The sequence below is a fragment of the Geotrypetes seraphini genome, chromosome 1, assembly GCF_902459505.1.
Source record: "Geotrypetes seraphini chromosome 1, aGeoSer1.1, whole genome shotgun sequence".
Classification (NCBI taxonomy): Eukaryota; Metazoa; Chordata; class Amphibia; order Gymnophiona; family Dermophiidae; genus Geotrypetes; species Geotrypetes seraphini.
This window is the reverse complement of record NC_047084.1, coordinates 14,140,648-14,161,857: the sequence shown is the minus strand read 5'-3', so window position 1 is coordinate 14,161,857 and position 21,210 is coordinate 14,140,648. Positions and strand designations below refer to the sequence as shown.

The 21,210-nt window shown below is 44.1% G+C and overlaps 1 protein-coding gene across 1 annotated transcript in view; it reads left to right on the top strand.

The window, feature by feature from the left end:
* The window catches only part of RASA1 (RAS p21 protein activator 1), a 207,809-nt gene that overhangs the window by 80,346 nt on the left and 106,253 nt on the right, over window positions 1–21,210 (top strand). Inside the window, exon 11 of the mRNA XM_033922545.1 lies at window positions 6,183–6,339. Coding sequence (XP_033778436.1) covers window positions 6,183–6,339 — 157 coding nt within the window. The remainder of the gene's footprint in view (window positions 1–6,182; window positions 6,340–21,210) is intronic.

Sequence of the window (21,210 nt, the reverse complement as noted above, 5' to 3'; positions counted from 1 at the left end):
TGTTGGTACCCTTGGTATGTTCTGTAAGGGCCTCTTTTACAAAGCCGCACTAGCGGCCCCGAAGCCCATAGAGATTTAAAGGGCTTCAAGGCTGTTGCCACGCGGCTTTGTAAAAGAGGCCAAAAGTTTCCAAGTTTATTAAAATCTTACTATCCCACACCATTGGTAATCCTTCTGGGTGGCTTACAATCTAAAATTATGTAATACAATCAATAAGCAATTTCAAAGAAATCAAATATACATGAGTGAAGTTAAAGGTTCAACTACAATTTTTATAGTGAACGAGTGGAAGGCAAATACAATTTGGCAATCTCATGTTATGGAGGGCTCCTCCAGTTCAACTGAATCTACTATATAATACTTTTTTTATTAACAAAATTTGTTACTATGTTTTATAAGCTTCTGCAAATAAAAATGTTTTGAGATCAGTCTTTAAATTTGTACAAATTCAACAATCTTAAAGATTAACTGTAAGGAATTCCAAAGTTTAGGGCCAGTTACTGAAAAAATAGCCCTAACATGCTCGTGAACTTTTTCTCGGTAATTTGGAACTGAAAGATGATTTTGATTTCCTGATCTTAATGGCTTATATGGAACTAATAAATGCATAAGATATGGAGGTTCTCCTGCATTTAATGTTTTAAATTTGAATTATTTGAAGCCTTTGAATATCCTTCTGAGTTTCTTGATAAACTAACAATAACCAGTATATCAGTGTGTTGAAATATTCTCGGAGACCCAGAGACTCTTGTGAGATATTTATCTCCATTTAAGTCTTACCGACCAATCATTGCATATTGTGAAATAACATGCAGTCATAAAAATAAAAAATAAAAAAATAATGAAAACTTATCTGAAAATTTTTCCCTAGATACGAATCAGTCCCTTGACACGGATCATGTTTTGTTTCTGTCCTTGAGGAACCAAAGAACGGGGTTCATACACAAATGAGCTGGGTCCCTATGAGTCAAAAACAAAAGAGAACCTAATTCATAAGCAAGTTCAAAAAACATCTTAATGGATTATAAAATAAACACTAATAGACAGCCTCAAAGAGAAAACTTGCGAGGGGTGGGGGGCTGTGTGTACCTGTACCCTTCAGTGAATAGTTCAATAACTTCCAGTTTTATCAGATAAAAACAGCACCACGTTCAAACGCATTGATGTCTCACCAGAACAAACCAGCCAATAAACCGAGAAAAAAGTCATTCACATAGACTGGTGAACTTCGGTTAAAAAATGAACTGAATGAGTAAGTAAGTAGGGATAACCCAAAATTGCTTGCCATTCTATTTCTTTGCTCAATCCATGAGGACTTACAGTGTTAAGATTAAAAATCCAGCATTCTTCTCCAGAGTTGAGTTGTAAAATTGCCCCTTGATTAATCCCGAGGACAGTGTCTTCAGTATTCAATCATTGCACTTTAAACATAACATTGGTGAAAACTTCAAATATTTGAAAATATTGAATAATTCAAAAAAACTACTGTGTACTCATTTTAAAGGTCTGATTTTTCCAGGTTCTGAGACTAAGCAAGTAGGAAAGAACATTAGATCACATTAATTTTGAAGAAATTACGTGTGTGTTCTCTGAGGAAGCCTGGTCTGGCGAAATGCGTCAGAACCCGGAAGAATCAGACCTTTAAAATGAGTACACAGTAGTTTTTTGAATTATTCAATATTTTCAAATATTTGGAGTTTTCACCAATGTTATGTTTAAAGTGCAATGATTGAACACTGAAGACACTGTCCTCGGGAGTTTCACCCCGTTGTGATCTTCTTTTACCATCTGATTGATTCTGAGCACTTACAACCACGTTAAACCTAGCTGTTTATATTTAAACATAAAGTGGGTGTTTTTTTTCATATTTGTATCTACTTCACATATCACCCATGTGGTTATTTTCTATCCCAGTTTCATATTTGGGTATCCTTTTTTGGGAAAGGCCTGGATGACCTCATAGCCGATGTTGCTGATCGCCGCCCTGAGTCTCTCCCTGTGAACAAGTCTCACCGGATTTCAGGAGGGGACGGTAGTAATTTTCATCCCTCCTGCCTTTTTTGTCAGGGATCCTCGGGCTTTTCTTCCAGAGATATTCCCAGGGATACAGTCCCCCATAACAACACTTCCAATTCCAGACGTCCTCAGGCATCCAGAACCCGGGCAACTATTACTTCTCAACAGTCCTCCAGAGGGCCACCTTTCTCAGTTTTACCAGATAAATGGATGCTGGACATCATTTGGAAGGGGCTCAAGATAGATTTATTTTGCCTGCCTCTAGATTTGTTTCTGGACTCGTTGGCCGGAGAAGGAGTCAAAGGTACACACTACTTTGCAGCATCTCTTAGACATCCAAGCACTAGAACCCGTTCCAGAACACAAATCAGGCTTCGGCAGATACTCTATATTTCATCATGCCAAAATACGGCTCAGAGGATTTGAGGCTCGTTCTGGATATCTAGTCGGTCAATTGCTTCCTGCAGATTCCTAATTTCTGAATGGAAACCATGCACAGTCATTGCTGCTGTCTCTCCTGGGGAGTTTCTAGCATCCTTGGATCTCACGGAGGCTTACCTTCATATTCCAATATTTTCAGAGCATCGCAGGTTTCTGCATTTCCATGTTCTACAACAGCATTTCCAGTTTGCGGCTCTTCCTTTGGACTCGCAATAGCTCCCCATATATTCACCAAGGTGATGGTACTTGTAGCAGCTTTTCTCTGCAGGCAGGGTGTCCAGGCCCATCTTTCTTGGACAATCCGAACAATCTTTCTTGGTCGATTCGGACTCTCTCGACACGAGTTCACCCTTACGGTGGAGACAGTGGTCTCTCTGCTACAGAGCTTGGGTTGGATTGTCAACTTCAAAAACACCCAGTTGACGCTGTCTCAGATCTTAAAGTATCTGGGCCTTCTCTTCATCATCCGGCATGGTTGTGCATTTCTTCCCGAGCCATGCAGTCTGAAACCTCAGCAGCAAATCAGAGATCTCCTGAACCTTCCAGCTGCCACACCCCTGGCATTATCTTCAGGTACTGGGGTCCATGGTAGCCTCCTTGAAGGCGGTCCCCTGGGCTAGTGCACATATGCGCCTTCTACAGGAGTCCCTTCTCTTTTGGTGGTCTCCGCAATGTCATCCCCTTCAGATGCTGCTCCCCTGGACGGAACCAGCATACAGAAGTCTGCACTGGTGGCTTCAGAGGGAGGCGCTCTGCCAGGGCAAACTTCTTCAGATCTTAAAGTGATTAACTCTTATGACAGATGCCAGCCTGTCAGGTTGGGGTGATCACTGTGAGGAACCGCTCCATTCAGGAGCAGAGGATTCCTAGTCAGTGGTGTTGGTCGATCAATCATTTGGAACTTCAGGTGATTCGCCTGGCGTTACTCACTTCCAGCCCACTCTGGAAGGAAAAGCAGTGGTGGCGTATGGTCATTTGTCAAGGTGGCACAAGAAGCTCTCTCTCAGACTAGGAAGCTCGCATGCTGTTTCACTGGGTAGAGTTATGGTGGCACACAAGGCCGGAGTCTACAATATACAGACAGATTTCCTCAGTCAAGTTCTGGACCTGAGAGAATGGTCCCTCTCGCAGATAGCATTTCTGTCTGATTGTACAGCGCTAGGGTCAGCCCCAGATAGACATGATGGCTTCAGCAGAAAACTCGAAGGTCAGGCGCTTCTTCCTGCGTGATTCTCTTGGCGCTCCTCTACATTGCAGATGAGCACTATTAATAACCGCAACTGTTGGTCCAACAGAGCCTTTGGCTCATGTGGAAGGGGTGAGCGATGTTGAGTGCTAAGCAGCATGCCTGCTTCATGCCCAGGAGTGTGACTGCATTCATCAGCAGTGGGGAGGGGATTCTCAGTGTTTTGGGGTTGCCATATGACTCCAGAAAAAAGAAGACTGATTAAGACATCTGAGTTTTTCTTCCAGTGCTTTGAAGTAAAACTCGGATGTCTTCCGTCGTCCTTCTGGATTCACATGTTAACTTAGGAGCAATGTTAGGAAATTCTTCACGGAGAGGGTGGTAGATGACTGGAATGCCCTCCCGAGGGAAGTGGTGGAGAGGAAACTGGTGATGGAATTCACCGCGTGGGATAAAAATAGAGGATCTCTAATTAGAAAATGAAGGATGTAAAGTAAAGAACTAAGGCCGGTATTGGACAGACTTGCACGGTCTATGTTCCATATATGGTGATTCGGTGTAGGATGGACTGGGGTGGGCATTAATGTGAACTCTACTAATATGGAACAGGAGGATGTTACTGGCCAGGCTTTACGGTAGATGTCCTGCAAATAACGGGATGGTTGGATAGGCTGGAGTGAGCTTGGAACAAGAGGATGTTATTGGCCAGACTTTATGGTAGATGTCCTGCAAACAACGGGATGGTTGGGTAGGCTGGAGTGAGCTTGGACAGCAACTTCAGCATTTGGAACCTAGGACAATACCAGACTTTACAGTCTATGACCCAGAAATATTGTCTTTGTTATATCTATAAAATCAATAAAAATATTTTGAACAAAAAAAAAAAAAAAAGAAGAGACAAGTTAATCTAATCATGTATTTTTTAATGAGTATAACTTATGGGCAGACTAAATGGACTGTTCAGGTCTTTATCTGCCGTCATTTACTATGTTGCTGTCTTCTGTGCAGATTTTGCAGCTGAGCAGTTCTAGGAGAGTAGATAGAGCTATTGACCACTCCAGGTATACGCAGAGATATAAATAGGAATGTGGATGAATTGTGTTGAGATTTAAAAACTAGAATTTTTATTGTTAACGATAATTTATTAAAAAAAATAATTGATGGGTTATTTTATTGATGATGCTCAGCAAATATTGTTTAAGAGAACTATGAGGTAGCAGTGGAGGATTAAGTGACTTGCCCAGATTCCCAAGGAGCTGCAGTGGAAATTAATAATAAATAAATGCTGTTAGTTGTGTGATCATGTTTAAAAATTTTTACTGAAGGCAGCAGCCCTAATACAGTATTTTTATGTATATGAGTGGGTCAACATTATTCATATTTGTATTGTGTATTGTTTATTAAATTTAATACACTACCTCTTTAGAAAACCAAATCAGTGTTGTGCAATAAACATTAAACAATAGAAATAAATCAGAACTCCATGATAAAATAGGAAAGACTCAGTCATTCAGTAGAATAAGGAAGACATAAACTTGGTTAGAAACTGCAGCCTCACTCTGGCATGTTCACAACTAATAGTAAAAGCTATTTCAAATGTCTTCAGTGCCACATGGAAGGAAGTATAAGAATGTTCTAACCGAATGTACTAGAAAGTTCCAAAGAGCTGGTGCTAAAAAATAAAAGGCCATATTCATACACATCTTTTCCCTGGATATTCTGTTGTTACACTGATGTGTGATAAAACAATAAACACTCCTTCAATCATAATGACTATATAAAATGACTGTTCATAACTGGATTACGAGTATAATCCGTTCCAGGAGCATGCTCGTAATCCAAAATGCTCGTTTATCAAAGCGAGTTTCCCCATAGAAAATAATGGAAACTCGTTTTGATGCGTTCCCCCCACCCCGAGAACTGGAATTGCTCCCTTCGAAGGCCCCCCCCTGCGATCAGGCACCCCCCCCTGCGATCCGGCTCACACCCCTGCCTCGAACCGGCACCCCCCGCCACGATCTGACCCCACCCCGTTCAGAACGTGAACTCGCAGGCCTTGAGCATGCTCAGATGCTCAAGGCCCAGCAGACGAGGAGGCCGAGCTTCAAGAGTGCCCAGATGAGGGTAAGAAGCGGCGGGGGGGGGGGGTGCCCAATTGTGTCGGGGGGATGTCGGATCGTGGCGGGGGAGTGCCCAATCGTGGCGGGGGGAGTCGGATCGTGGCGGGGGGGGGTGCCGGTTTGAGGCAGGGGGGGTGCCGGATTGCGGGGGGGGGGGGTTGCTCGTAAATCGAGTCATGCTCTGTTTCCGAGGCACCGATTTTGCAAATGTTTTGCTCGTCTTGCAAAACACTCGCAAACCGAGGTACCACTGTAACTTGCTCTTTTAAACCTTGATAGACCTAAATATTGAGAACCACTGATGGGCCACTAACATTGTAGCCTGCATCCAAGGCAATATCCATGCATATTCAAATGAAATAATAAACTGTAACAAAAATCTTTTTGTAACCATTCTATATTTTTCTGTTTCTCTGCAGGCAAAGGCAAACGATGGAAGAATCTATACTTTATCTTAGAGGGGAATGATGCCCAGCTCATTTATTTTGAAAGTGAAAAGCGTGCAACAAAACCCAAAGGATTAATAGATCTTAGTGTGTGTTCTGTCTATGGTGTCCATGACAGTTTGTTTGGCAGGTGGGATGAGTTGCCAATTTACTTTTTTTTTTTCTTATCATACAATATATGTATTGTCATGGCAGATTCATTTTTCATTATTGATAAATATCTTGCTTACTTGCTGTACCTGAATATGTAGCCCCATTATATGAACACAAATAGATTTGTGTTTTTAGTGTAAACTATACATTATTTTCTCTTATTAGCACCATCTCCTCTCTTGACCAACTGTTACTATTGAAGTTTTCTGCAACTTCAATATCTCCTGCCATTTGGTATGCTCATTTCACACCAACATATTTAAAAAGCAAAAGAAGAATTAGAGAAGACAATAGTAACTCTGCCTTCAGTATCATAAGATAGTTTAAGCTTTTGGGGCCCTGGAGCAATCCAAGAATGGCTCTCTTCAGTCCATGGCACAACTGCTTGTTTCCATCAGGCTCTAGAATATCCTCTTGAAAATACTGGCCCATTGTTGGCAGCATTTAAAAATCTGGAAAGGTCCAGACATCTAAATGCCATTTCTGAACAGGGGCTATTTAGCTGAATATGTCCAAATCGCAAGGGGATATGGTGAGGATGGGGAGTGGTCTGGGAAAGGGAATGCAGTTCTGCATTACTATTTCCTTTAGGGAATCTATTTCTGCTTTGAGAAATACAGACTTAAGAATTTACACTTGCTCCGAGGCATGCATAAGTGCCCACCCTAGGGAGAGCTGTAAATCCTGACATGCATGTTCTGTTCCATGCTAGCTTCCCCAAACCCCACCACCTGACACCACATGACAACTGACAGCATCATCATCCCCTCCCGAGACACTCTGGGAAATTACCTCTAGAGCAGTGGTTCCCAACCCTGTCCTGGAGGAACACCAGGCCAATTGGGTTTTCAGGCTAGCCCTAATGAATATGCATGAAGCAAATTTGCATGCCTATCACTTCCATCATATGCAAATCTCTCTCATGCATATTCATGCCTGAAAACCCGATTGGCCTGGTGTTCCTCCAGGACAGGGTTGGGAATCACTGCTCTAGAGGTCTTGGTGGCCATGTTGGACACCTGGTGGCCACAAGGTGGAAATGAGTGGGCATTGATCCCACCCCATTAGACATTAAGGATCTCTGGCAAGCCCAGGGACTGAAGTGGGGAAGCTTGCAGGTCAAAGGACAGTTTTGTGGGCCTTGGGAGGATGGGGGGGGCGGGGGTAAATCTGAGGAAGACTGCCAGATGTTTGGTTCATGTCCTCGCATGTGTGCTTTTGTTTAGACTTTATATACTGCCAGTATACAATATTATTTATAAAAATCAAATAGCAATTTTGTTAGGTATGAGCATCATTACATAGGAATCAGATTTACAAAATTAAAATGACACAAAACTCAAATTGAATATTGCAAAGCAATTTGATTCTGAGAAGTTACCAATCAGTGATTTGCCTACTTCCTCCAGATGATATTTAGGGCTCCTTTTATGAAGGTGTGTTAGGGCCTTAATGCGCAGAATAGTGCGCGCTAGCCACTACCGCTGCCTCTTGAGCAGGCGGTAGTTTTTCAGATAGCATGCGCTAATCTGGTGCGTGCGCTAAAAATGCTAGTGCACCTTCGTAAAAGGAGCCCTTAATCAATTTTAGCAGGTTTCTTCATCTCAGTTGGAGAATTTTACAAGTCAATTTTTTTTGTAATTTGAATGTTTGTAATCCCTCACTTATAGAAATCTTGAAGGGTTTTTCTGTAGCTGTTTTTTTCCTGTATTATCAATAAAACTTTGGATACTGGTATGGTTCCTATTGCTTTCAAAAAAGCAGTAGTGAAACATTTAATAAATAGGGCTCCTGATCTGAATTTGATTGACAAATACATTCATTTCCTTCTTATCATTTCTTGCTAAGGTAAAGGAATAGTAGTTTGATTAGTTGATTTAAGAACATAAGAATTGCCGCTGCTGGGTCAGACCAGTGGTCCATCGTGCCCAGCAGTCCACTCACGAGGCAGCCCCAGGTCAAAGACCAGTGCTCTAAATAAGTCCAGCCTCACCTGCGTACGTTCCAGTTTAGCAGGAACTTGTCCAACTTTGTCTTGAATCCCTGGAGGGTGTTTTCCCCTATAACAGACTCTGGAAGAGTGTTCCAGTTTTCTACCACTCTCTGGGTGAAGAAGAACTTCTTTACATTTGTACAGAATCTATCCCCTTTCAACTTTAGAGAGTGCCCTCTCGTTCTCCCTACCTTGGAGAAGGTGAACAATCTGTCTATCTGCTAAGTCCATTCCCTTCAGTATTTTGAATGTTTTGATCATGTCCCCTCTGTCTCCTCTTTTCAAGGGAGAAGAGGCCCAGTTTCTCCAATCTCACTGTATGGCAACTCCTCCAGCCCCTTAACCATTTTAGTCGCTCTTCTCTGGACCCTTTCGAGTAGTACCGTGTCCTTCTTCATGTATGGTGACCAGTGCTGGATGCAGTACTCCAGGTAAGGTCACAACATGGCCCGGTACAGCGGCATGATAACCTCCGATCTGTTCGTGATCCCCTTCTTAATCATTCTTAGCATTCTGTTCGCCCTTTTCGCTGCCGCACATTGCGCGGACGGCTTGTTGATCAGAACTCCCAAGTCTCTTTCGTGAGAGGTCTCTCCAAGTACCGCCCCTCCTGTATTTGTGCATGAGATTTTTTGTTACCGACATGCATCACTTTACACTTATCCACGTTGAACCTCATTTGCCATGTCGATGCCCATTTCTCAAGCTTGATTATGTCATGTTGCAGATCTTCGCAATCCCCCTGTGTCTTCACTAATCTGAATAACTTCGTATCGTCCTCAAATTTAATCACCTCACTCATTGCACCAATGTCCAGATCGTTTATAAAGATGTTGAAGAGCACGGGTCCAAGCACCGAGCCCTGCGGCACCCCACTGGTGATGCTCTTCCAGTCCGAGTATTGTCCATTTACCCCCACTCTCTGTTTCCTATGTTCTAGCCAGTTTTTAATCCACGTGTATATTTCACCCTCGATTCCATGGCTCGCAATTTTCTGAAGTAGTCATTCATTGGAACCTTGTTGAACGCCTTCTGAAAATCCAGATATACAATGTCAACCGGGTCGCCCTTGTCTATCTGCCTGTTTACTGCCTTGAAGAAGTGCAGCAAGTTCGTCAAACTAGATCTGCCTTTGCTAAAACCGTGCTGGCTGGTTCTCATCAGACCATGTCCGTCAAGGTGATCAATGGTGTGGTCCTTTATCAACGCCTCTACCATCTTTCCCGCTACCGAGGTCAGACTCACCAGTCTGTAGTTTCCCAGATCTCCCTTCGAACCTTTTTTGAAGATTGGTGTAACATTCGCCACTGTCCAGTCTTCCGGAATCTTTCCCAATTTGATCGACAGATTGGCTATTAGTTGAAGCAGTTCAGCTATTGTCCCTTTCAGTTCCTTGATGACACTCAGATGGATGTCATCCGGTCCTGGGGATTTATCGCTCTTAAGCCAGTCAGTCTTCCTACATACCTCCTCTAGACTAACTGTCAATCCTGTCAGCTTTCCGTCTTCATTTCCAGCATATAGCCTGATGGGTTCCGGTATGCTGTGTAAATCTTCTTCAGGAAATACAGACGCAAAAAATGTGTTCAGTTTGTCAGCGATTGCTTCGTCCTCTCTTTATTCCATGGTCATCCAACGGTCCCACCACTTCCTTCGCGAGTTGTTTCCCCTTAATATATCGAAAGAACGGCTTGAAGTTTTTTGCCTCTTTGGCTATTTTTTCCTCGTAGTCTCTTTTGGCCCCTTTTTGCCCCTTTTACCACCTTATGGCACCTACATTGATGGTGTTTGTGCTTATTCCCGTTTTCGTCCGTTCTTGACCTTTTCCATTCCTTAAACGAAGTTTTTTTGTCTCTGATCGCTTCCTTCACCTCTACAGTGAGCCACGCTGGTTCTTTGTTCTTTTTCCTCTTGGATCCCTTGTTGATACATGGTATATATAGATTTTGTGCCTCGATGACTGTCCTTAAAAAGGGACCTAGCTTGCTCTAACATTTTTACAGTGCTTATCCTCTTCTTAATCTTCTTCCTCACCATGAGTCTCATCTCTTCGTAATTCCCTTTTCGGAAGTTCAGTGCCTTGGCCGTCGTCCTGAAAAAACGTAGCACCGTCATTTTGTTTAACTTAATTCAGAGCCACTTTGGAGCCAGATCAGCTGAAGGAGAGCTGCCAAATATCTGCCTATATGGTACCTTGGCACTGCTATCCAGTATGTATTATTGTCATAATCCCTTCTAGCCCATCTTAAAACTTTTCATTGGCAGTATCCTAAAAGAGATTTATATTTCCAATCACATATTCTTTGCCTATTGAGAAATACCTTGTCCTTCACACATACAGCTGTTCCTACTATCCACTTTACCTTTTGGTCCTAAGTGTGGGTACAGAGACATGACATAAAAACTAGGGTGAAGATTTGGGGGGGTTCGCCCAAGAGTCCCCAGGGGCTGCCATTGGAGACCCATTCTGGACCTTAAATGCAGCGCTCATGGTCCTATGTTTTTGCTTGGATATGGTTCATTCTGTCATAACAGCGGTGACAATGGAGAAGTTCCTGACCTCTATAAATCTGTCAGAGGCCTACTTACATATTCCTATTTTCCCAGGGCACAAGATGTTCCTAAGGTTTCATGTCCTGAACAGCATTACCAGTTCTTGGCCTGCCCTTTGGCCTGCCAACAGCTCCCCCACACATTCATCAATGTGGTAGTGATGATAGTGGTAGCCCACCTGCGAAAGATGGGGTTGCAAGTGCCTCCCTGCCTGGACCACTGGCTGATCTGGACCCCCTTGATGTCTGAGGGTCGGCGCATGATGAATCAGGTAATCCGAGTCCTGGAGGGTCTGGGTTGAATTGTGAATTACCAAAAGAGCCATTTATCTCCAACCCAATCTCTGGAGTATCTGGTTGTCTTGTTCATCATGGCTGCTGGCCTTGTTTGCCTTCTAGAGGCACGCAGACAGTTTTGTTCTCAAATAACGTGTCTCCTGACCAAGCTAGCTCTGCCAGCGGGGACTATCTTCCAGTCCTAGGTTCTATGGAGATCACGATAGATGTGGTTCCTTGGACCTTGGGCCCACATGTGTCTTCTCCAACACGCATTGTTCATGCGTTGGTCTCCGCAGACTGCAGTGGCCTATGTTACTCGCCAGGGGGGGCACCGAGTGCCCATCTGTGTCTGGAGGCCCACATGCTCTTCTATGGGCCCTTCCCTGGAATGTCATCTGCAGGTGCTCTTGGTAGCATTTGCAGTAAGAATTGGACAATATATAAGCCAACTTCCTCAGCAGACAAGGAGATCTCGCTAATTTTCCTGCAGCTACTCCTCTCAGGGCCCTTTCAGGGGTCCAGACAGAAATTTGACAGCTATTGACACCAGAAATCCGTGGGTTCCCAAGGTGGCTCAGCCTCCAAGAAGCAGCAATGATGCCAGGAGAACAGCAGATCCTCTTCATATTGGAGGGCAGCTGTCAGCATCCAGGGACAAATGGAAACAGATCTCGTCCGACCACTGGGTTCTGGACATTATCAGGGAGAGGCACAAGATCAAGTTTTATCAACCCCTTCCAATATGTTCCTCGACTCCCCAGCTGAACAGCCAGAGAAAGAGGTTAGAGTCCAAACAGTGCAACAACTCTTAAACATTAATGCTATAGAACCAGTTCCCAAGGAAAAATTGGGCTCAGGCAGATACTCTCTATACTGGTTTTTAAGCTAGAGTTATCTAAAGTTGAAATCTCTTGTAAATTCGGTGCTGAATTTCAGAATGATGGGGCGGTGACTGAAAAGTTATTATTTTTCATGAAGTTAACATGTCTTAATGAAGGGATTACAAGCAAGTTTGATTGGATGATCGAAGAGTACGGTTAAGGGAGTGGGGTATTAGAAGTCTATTGTGGCACTTCCTTTTGGTTTGGCCATGGCTCCCTCCCTACCCCTGCACCTCCCTACCACCCTAGCCAGCAGATTAACCATTCCCCCTAACTGTATCCAAGGCATCTCTTTGTCTTATCTGTTTAGATTGTAAGCTTCTTCAAGTAGGGACTCTTTCCCTCATGACTCTGTACATCACTGTGTATGTCTGGTAGTGCTATAGAAATAATAGTAGTAGTAGTAGATAGACCTTGGATCTGGGAGAGTGGATGCTGTCAAACAGCATTCAAAGCCATTGTTCGCCACTGGGGTTGGCCACAATTTGACCTCGTGGCTATGGCAGGAAGAAGGCAGACAGGTTATTCAGTCAAAGATATGAGCCCAGAAATGAGGGTCTGGATGCTTTGATTTGGATGCTCTGGTCCAGCTGTGGCCACAGAACGTGCTTTTGTATTTCTTTTCCCCGTGGCCCATGACTGGTTGAATCCTTCAAAGGATTGCAAGGCATCGGTGAATGGTCATTCTTGTAGTTCCAGACTGGCTACGCAGATTGTGATACTCCGATCTGGTGTGTCTTCGGATGGGTTCCAGTCTCAGTCTTCAAGTGCATCCGGATCTTTTCCCAGGGTCCAAGGTTCTTTAGAAGATCCAGATCGCTTTGCTCTTATGGCACGGCTCTTGAACGTAAAGCATTAGTGCATAAGGGGTATTCAGAAGTGGTCATTACCACTCTCTTCACATCTGAGAAACAGACACCGGTCTCAGCCTTTGCTAAGGCATGGCAGACTTTCCAGCATTGGAGTGTCCAGGAGAAGGTGGCATCATTTTCAGGTCCAGTTTCTATGCTGTTGGCTTTCTTCCAAGCCAGTCTTTACAAGGGATTTACGGTGGCTTGCCTTTGAGTCCAAGTTGCAGGGCGCTCTCATTTCAGGGCTTGAGACAGCAAATCTACGCTGGCGTCTCATCCAGACATAGCCAGATTTTTGAAGGGTACACTACGTCACAGACCTCCAATCCAGCTCCCGTTCCTTTCGTGGGAACTTACAGTGGTTTTATGGGGCCTCGGCCAAGCTCCATTTGAACCACTGATGGATTTGACACTCAAGACAGTTTTTCTGGTGCCTATGACCTTAGTAAGATTGGTCTTAGAGCTCCCAGCTCTTTCTTGTGGAGAGCATTTCCTTAAGTCTCTGACACAAGTCTCTTTATGCACCATTCCTTTATTCCTGCTGAAGGTGGTTTCAGCATTTCATGTCAATCAAGAAGTTTAATTCTCAGCATTCTTGTGTAAGGGTTCCAAGAAAGACTGGATTTTAAAGATGTTGGATATGAGATGAGTGCTTCTTAGACATCTGGAGGTCACCAATGAGTTTAGGCTCTCTGACCTGATTCATCCAGCTAGGTGAGGTGCACCAGCTTGCAAGGCTATAATGTCCAGGGGGATTCGGAGGGCCATTTTGTCAGCATACCTTGCTTGTGGGAAACAGTCTCCTGCTTCTGTTAAGGCGTACTTGAGCAGAAGTGTGGCTTAGTTGTGGGCCGAAGCTAGAGCAGTCTCTCCCGAGGAGATTTCTAAGGCGATGATTTGGTCCACCCTACATACATTTGCTGGGTTTTACAGAGTGGATGGGGAGGGAGGATTCTGCCTTTGAGTCTTCAGTGCTACATGCTGGCACATTCATCCTGCCCTAGATTTCTGGGACTACTTTTGTGTGTCCCGCTTGTCCAGAATGACACACCTATTGCACTAGAAAAAGAGATTAGGTTCTTACCTTGCTAATATCTATTTTTAGTACAGTGGAATCTGTTATCCGGCACCCATGGGGATTGGTGGATGCAGGATAACTGTAGTTTCTGGTTATTTGAGAGTTAATGTAAAAATAATTGTCTCTCCCTTCCTACCTCACTCTGTCATTCCCCCACCTCTGACTTGTAGTCCAGCATCATCTTCCTTTCTTTCTTAAGAACATAAGAATAGCCTTACTGGGTCAGACCAATGGTCCATCAAGCCCAGTAGCCCGTTCTCACGATGGCCAATCCAGGTCACTAGTACCTGGCCAAAACCCAAAGAGAAGCAATATTCCATGCTACTGATCCAGGGCAAGCAGAGGCTTCCCCCATATCTTAACTGACTATGGACTTTTCCTCCAGGAATTTGTCCAAACCTTTCTTAAAACCAGCTACGCTATCTGCTTTTACCACAACCTCTGGCAACGTGTTCCAGAGCTTAACTATTTTCTGAGTGAAAAATATTTCTTGGTCACTTTCTCTCTACCCCTTCTCTTCCACTTTCTTTCCCACTTTCTATTCCCCCTTTTCTCCCACTTTCTCTTCCCCCTTTTCACCTCACTCCCTCCCTCCCTCCCTCCCTCCCTTATCAGAAGCTGCAGAGCTGGTCCTGACAACCTCTCCCTCCTTACATTCCCAAAGCAGCAGCGCTGGTCCTGACAACCCTCCTCCCTCAATTACTTACCCGATGCTGTACTGGCAGCCGGCAAGCAAAGGAAGCACTGAGGGAGGGAGGAGGGTTGTCAAGACCAGCTGTGTTGCTTCAGGAACAGAGTTGGGGAGGGGGTTGTCAGGACCGGCTCTTCTGCTTTGGGAATGGAGGGAGGGGGTTGTCAGGACTGGCTCTATTGCTTCAGGAACAGAGAGAGGGAAGGGGTAGTCAGGATTGGCTCTGCTGTTTTGGGACTGGATGGAGGGAGGGATTTGTCAGGACCGGCTCTGTTGCTTTGGGAAGGGAGGGAGGGGTTTGCCTGGACCGGATCCACTGCTTTGAGAATGGAGGAAAGGGATTGTCAGGACTGGCTGCTTTGGGAATGAAGAGAGGGAGATTTGTGATTGCCGTGATGCTTCGAGAGCTGGAGGGAGTGACGGGAGGTTATTGGGTCAGGAGCACCACTTTGGACATTGGCTTAGGAGCGCGGGAGACAATTTTTGCCAGTAGGTTTAGAGTGCCGGTTGGTTGAATACTGGTTAACCGAGATACTACTGTAGATAGGTGTGTCATTCTGGACCCCCACCCTGTCATTTATTTCCTGTGCCTGTCTACTGTCTCTTTAAGAATGTTTTTCCCCAAGTCTGTCACTTGGAGGCCAGTCAGCCTTTTTTGGAACATGAAGAGTACCGTAATCTGTTGCTAGTATATTTTGGGGTACTATTTGAGCTTTTTTGATACTTCTGCTAGCATGTTTGTTACTCTGTTTAATTGTTCATAGTTCTTATGTTACCTTGTTTGAGCAGAACAGACTATTTCTGTGTTTCTTTTTCTAAAAAGTTCTCATGAGCTGTTGGGTGCAGTTTTTCAGGTGGCAGCTATCTTGGATTTTAAACGATCTTATCTGAAGTCTGTATCTGCCTCAAAACCTCTCAATTTTTCATGCACCACGTGCTGTGGCACATGCGAGGGAGGGGTGGGAGTCTCGTACTTGGCCCTATCCATGTCCTCCAGGGCTGGGAAACCACTGTGGGTCCAGGAGATGGGAAGAAAGTAACATCCGGGTCTGAATTCAGCGAAGGCCAGATGCATGTTGTCTGTGGTACCCACAAAAGCCCATTCTGAGGTCCTGCAGGGCTCCTTTATTCCAACAGCACAAGACTTTTCCCCAAATCATGTGGAGAGATTTTTTAATGGACCTGGAGCGTGCTGCACAGCTGGAAAGTGTGCTGCCTTTAGTCCAAGGAACATCACCGCTTCCTGAGACCTAACCTAATCTAATCTTTGGTTTATATACCGGGTCATCTCCTAGTGAAGCTCGACTCGGTTCACATATAATTAAGGCTAGAGTACATAGCAAAAAACATAGAAGGAAGAACTAATTAAAAACTAAAGTACATAAGAAAAGCATAAGAAAAATAACTATAATATTATCATTTCGTTGAGGCTGTAGTTAAACCATTTAAAAATTGCGAGAACAACAAAGTTTTCAAGAATTTACGAAATAATTGTAGCTGGCTTAAAAACCTAATGGAGTCAGGAAGTTCATTCCAGATCTCTACAAACTTGAAAACAAAAGATCAACTGAGCTTCCCAGCAGATTTAATTCCCTTAAAGGAAGGGAAGGCTAACTTATATCTTTGTGTGTTTCTCAAATGGCAAAGTCTAAGGGTATTCCAACATAAAGTGACAAAAGGATCAAATATTCCATAGAGAAGCTTGAAGATTATGCATGCGCATTTAAACTGGATCCTAAAGCGAACTGGGAGCCAGTAAAGACCTCCACCAAAGAACAAGCGGGCTCCCAGTCTCAGCAACCACTCAGAGCCAGAGTGGCAGGATTGGAGGTTAGACGCCATGCCTTTATTGTCCCAAGGCTCAGAGGATTTCCTGGAATAATTCAGTTCCCTCTTTGGGTCCAGTGGCCAAGATGTGTTTGTGGCACTTGACCAGGGTGACAACCCTTTGATGTGCCGGTAATTCAAGTCTGTTTCTGTCCACCATTTTATAGCAGATGCAATCAAGGAATTGAAGTTGGAGGCATGACCACCTACTTCCCAGTGCATGGTCAAGAGAAGCTCTAATACTCAGACCGTCTTTATTCCCGTGCATCTGGACATCTCTGCCTTAGTTACTGAGCAGTGGGTGATCCCAGAGCGCTGCCGTATCGAGGGTATTCAATTTTAGACGCATGTGTGAAACACTATCAAAGGCTTTGCTAAAATTTAAATACACAACATCTAGCACGCTCCCTCTGTCCAATTCTCTGATTATGTATATTCACTTAGGTACAGGAAGAATATAAATAATTGAATAAATAGCCTGCTGAATCCGAGCTTTGTGGTCCACTCTGCATCAAACAAGTTTAAGTGCACCTGGATGTCCATGGTAGTATGCAAGAAAATCAACCTTGTCGAGTCTTCTCACAAGCTTAGTGGTTAGAGCTACAGCCTCGACACTCTGATGTAGGTTCGAACACCGCACTGCTCTTTGTGATCCTGGGCAAGTCACTTAATGCTCCACTGTCCCAGGTACATTGGATAGATTGTGAGCCCACTAGGACAGTTAGGAAAAATGCTTGAAGAACCTGTATGTAAATTGTTTTGAGTGTGGTTGTATAACTACAAAAAGGAGGTATACAAGTCCCAATCCTTTTCCCTTATTTTGTCCACCTGGTATGTCTTACTCATGTTAAATTTCAGCTTGATTAGATAATATTTAGAAGTCACCCCAGCATGCACTGTTTGCTTGTGTGTTGTGTATGGTAGGTGATTGCTCATAATTATTTTGTATGGCATCGTCTAGTTTGCGATCTGCACCTGAAAACTGATTCCTTGGGAAGTCAATCTGTTAGCTATCAACAGCTAGACTGCCACGTGGACTGGATATTCTTCGACTGGTCAATTTTCATCATGATGACAAAGGAAATCCTTTACCGAAAAGCTATAAGTTGGTGTGTAAGTCAGTGATGGTGGTATGGGATCGAGCCAGGATACCGACACAGCGCATAGACTCTTGTGTTAGGAAGTTGAAGAAACTATATGAATAAAACTGTTGTAAACAAGGCATTCACAGCCATCTGTGGTTTGTGTCCGAGTACCTAGCAGCATTTGCCTTTTTTGATGTCAGAATTGCACCAGAAACAAAACTATGAATAGTGCAAAACTTACAGCATCCACCATTGCCAGACATTCCACGATTTCTCATGCATACAGATGAAATGGAACCTGTGACCTTTGATAGTCTTGTAACACAGAGAACACAGTCATATTTTGATTTTTTGATTGAAGGGAGGATCAACAAAAGCAAAAATATTGCTGAAGAAATATCCCACAGAGTGCACTGACGATCCAGTTTTCAAGAGACTTTGGAATCGGGTATCCAAACTTACTGTTAATGATGCAGCAGAATCCTCATTTAAAAATAGATAACTGACAAAAGATGAAGAAGAACAGAAGCAATTTGTTATTAGGCTAATGGCCAGCCACTGAAAGAAGTTTCCTTCTGCATCAAAGGTGGCTCTTATGTCATAGATAGACCATTATTTGTTGAGTTCACAAGAATTACGATATACTGTTAAGCTTAGCTGTAGTTAAAAAAAACTGTGATGTGTGGGGTAACCCTAAAACTTTATTTTAAGTAAAATTTTGTTGTTTTCATTATTATATAAGGGAATAAAATTAGCTTTGTGGACAAACGAAATGTGTTAATTTTTTTGGACCACCCTACTCTGGATATCTTTCAAGGCTGCAAGTCCGAACATCCAGGTCTCATTGAAAAATAGCAGTTTCGTGAGACTGCTCTTCACTCATAGCATTGTACTAGCAGGTCTACATGACAAATTATGCCATCTGGGAAGAACTGCAGAATTTTACCAGGTTTTTTCCTTGCGAGAAATGAGGGAATTCTATTTCTTTATGAACAAATTTGTTGAGTGCATCTAATGCACTCAACAAATGTTGCTTTCACAATGACTGTTTCTCTGCTAAACCCTTTGAGTGAATGCAGATGCTTAGCTGTAGAGAAAATCTGTGAGTAGCTCACTGATATGGCATTCTTGGTCATGATATGTTCGATAATAGTGACCTCATTAAGGACTCTCAAATCATTGTTCCCTTGCTATTCCTTTCACATCTGTAATATCTTTCACATTTTTTAGAGCAGGTTTTATATAAAAAGCAACCTTTTAAAATATAGATTTTGCTGTTCATATTAGTTTGTCTTGATCCTGCCTGAGCTGTACTTGCATTGCAGTGTTTTCACATCAATGTTTGTATAATTTGTGGCACAAAGATATAGTAATAAGTGGTAATGGCATAAACAGCAGCTTTCGAAGAACACATTTTTCTACTGCAGAACCCCCCTGTAAGTGATTGTATGCATGAAAATATAGGCATACAGTTGAAATTTCATGGATTGAAAAATGAAAGTTCACACTTGTCTCAATTACAGTTAACCCCCCCCCAAATAAAAAAAAAACCTCCCTGTAATTGCATTTGGGCTGTTTGTATTGTTAGTTAATTGAAACTGTCATAAAAATTCTGTTAAGGAAATATTGAAATTTATGACTTCAGATTTTATAACTATTCTCAATAGACTTGCATAGATGCTTCGGGTCACAAATATCTCAGAAACTTAACAGTTTTGACATAGTGCTATCAAGCACTATGTAATTTAACTTGAATTTAATGAGCAAGTCTAAAAATAGGTAGGGAAAAAAATCAAAAGGAGACCATTTGCAAAATATGATTAAAAATTTTTAGCTCTGTTTTATCTACGAAGAATGCTGTCAGTTTACGCTATAATAAAACCCTTAGCGCGCATGCGCACTTCAATCTGCATGGATCCGTGACTCCATGCTGCCGCATTCGTAGTAGAGCTTGCGGCAGTTTCGTTCTCATGCGCATACGTGGCAGTGGCTTCCCCTCTCCCACACCCGGCCAGCATGTGCCTCGATGAACAGCACTGCTGCCAGGCGCAAAAACAGCATGTGGGAACATGACCGCAACTCTTCGGCTTGTGAAGGAGCTGGAGGTAAAAGGGAGGAGAGCTTGCCTGAGAGAGACAGGGGGAGGTAAAAGTAAGGGAGAAGGGCTACTTCTGGACAGAGGGAGCAGGGAAGGGGTGCTGCTGGACAGGGGAGAGGTAAAAGGAAGGGAGAAGGGCTACTGCTGGACAGGGGGAACAGGGAAGGGGTGCTGCTGGACAGGGGAGAGGTAAAAGGAAGGGAGAAGGGCTACTGCTGGACAGGGGAACAGGGAAGGGGTGCTGCTAGACAGGGGAGATAGGTAAAAGGAAGGGAGAAGGGCTACTGCTGTACAGGGGGAGCAGGGAAGGGGTGCTACTGGACAGGGGGGGAGAGACAGAAAGACAGACAGCGAGCAGGAAGAGAGACAGAAAGAAAGAAAGAAATGCCTAAGTCTACACATCTATTCTAGCACTCGTTAATATAATGCTTCTGTCTTTTGCTCACTTATATAGGGCCCTTTTTACAAAGCTGCAATAGCGATGCAGCCGTAGTAAATGCCCTGACCCTGAAGCCCATTTAATTCCTATGGGCTTCGGTGCATTTACCACGCTTTGTATTAGGGGCCCATAGTAGTGCTGCCCGATTCACGATTCGAATCGATTCACCAATTCACTTCAGGTGAATCGATTTACCATGCCAAAAAATCAGCCTCCTGATTCGTTGACTGGCCTACCGCTCCTGCTTTAAAGGGCAAGTGGGGAAGGTCAGTCGGGAAGTGGCTTCCCCGCTAGTGTCCAGCTTCCCTGTATCAATTTACCTAAATTCAGCAGCCTGCATAAGATCGCTGGCTCTAGCGATCTTTGCAAGCTGCCATACATCTTCCGAGTTGTCTTTTCTCTGCTGCGGTCCCACACCTTCTCTGACGTCAGAGAAGGGGCGGGACCGCGGCAGAGAGAAGACAACTCGGACAACAGATGGCAGCTTGCAAAGATCGCTAGAGCCAGCGATCTTATGCAGACTACTGAATTTAGGTAAATTGAACATGCAGGCCTTTTGGGGGAGGGAGGGGGTGTAGTCCGTTGGTGGGTGCAGGCCTTCCGGGGGGGGGGGTGGTGGAGTACATGCCTTTGGAGGGGGTGCAGCCTTCCGGGGGGGACAGGCTGGCCTTCAGGGGGGGACAGGCTGGCCTTCAGGGGTGGGGTGTAGGCCTTCAGGGGGGGGCCCTGGTGTGAAAGTACATGGAGGGAAGGGGGGTTCAAAGAGACGTGCATATGCTGGACTTTGGGGGGAAGAAATAATGGGTCTAAAAACAGAGGAGAGGGAGAGAGATGGTGGACAATAGGATTTAGGGATGAAAGGAACAGAAAGGGAGAGAAGATGGACCCTGGGGAAGGAGGGAGAGATGCTGGACCTGGGTGGTGGGGAAGGAGGGAGAGATGCTGGATGAAAGGGTAGTTGAGAAAAGGTGGATCTGTGGATGAAGACGAAAAAAAGGAAAGATGCCAGACCTCCGGGGGAGGGAAGGGAAATGGAAGAGGAGGACAGAGATGGAAGATGGATGGTTAGCACGG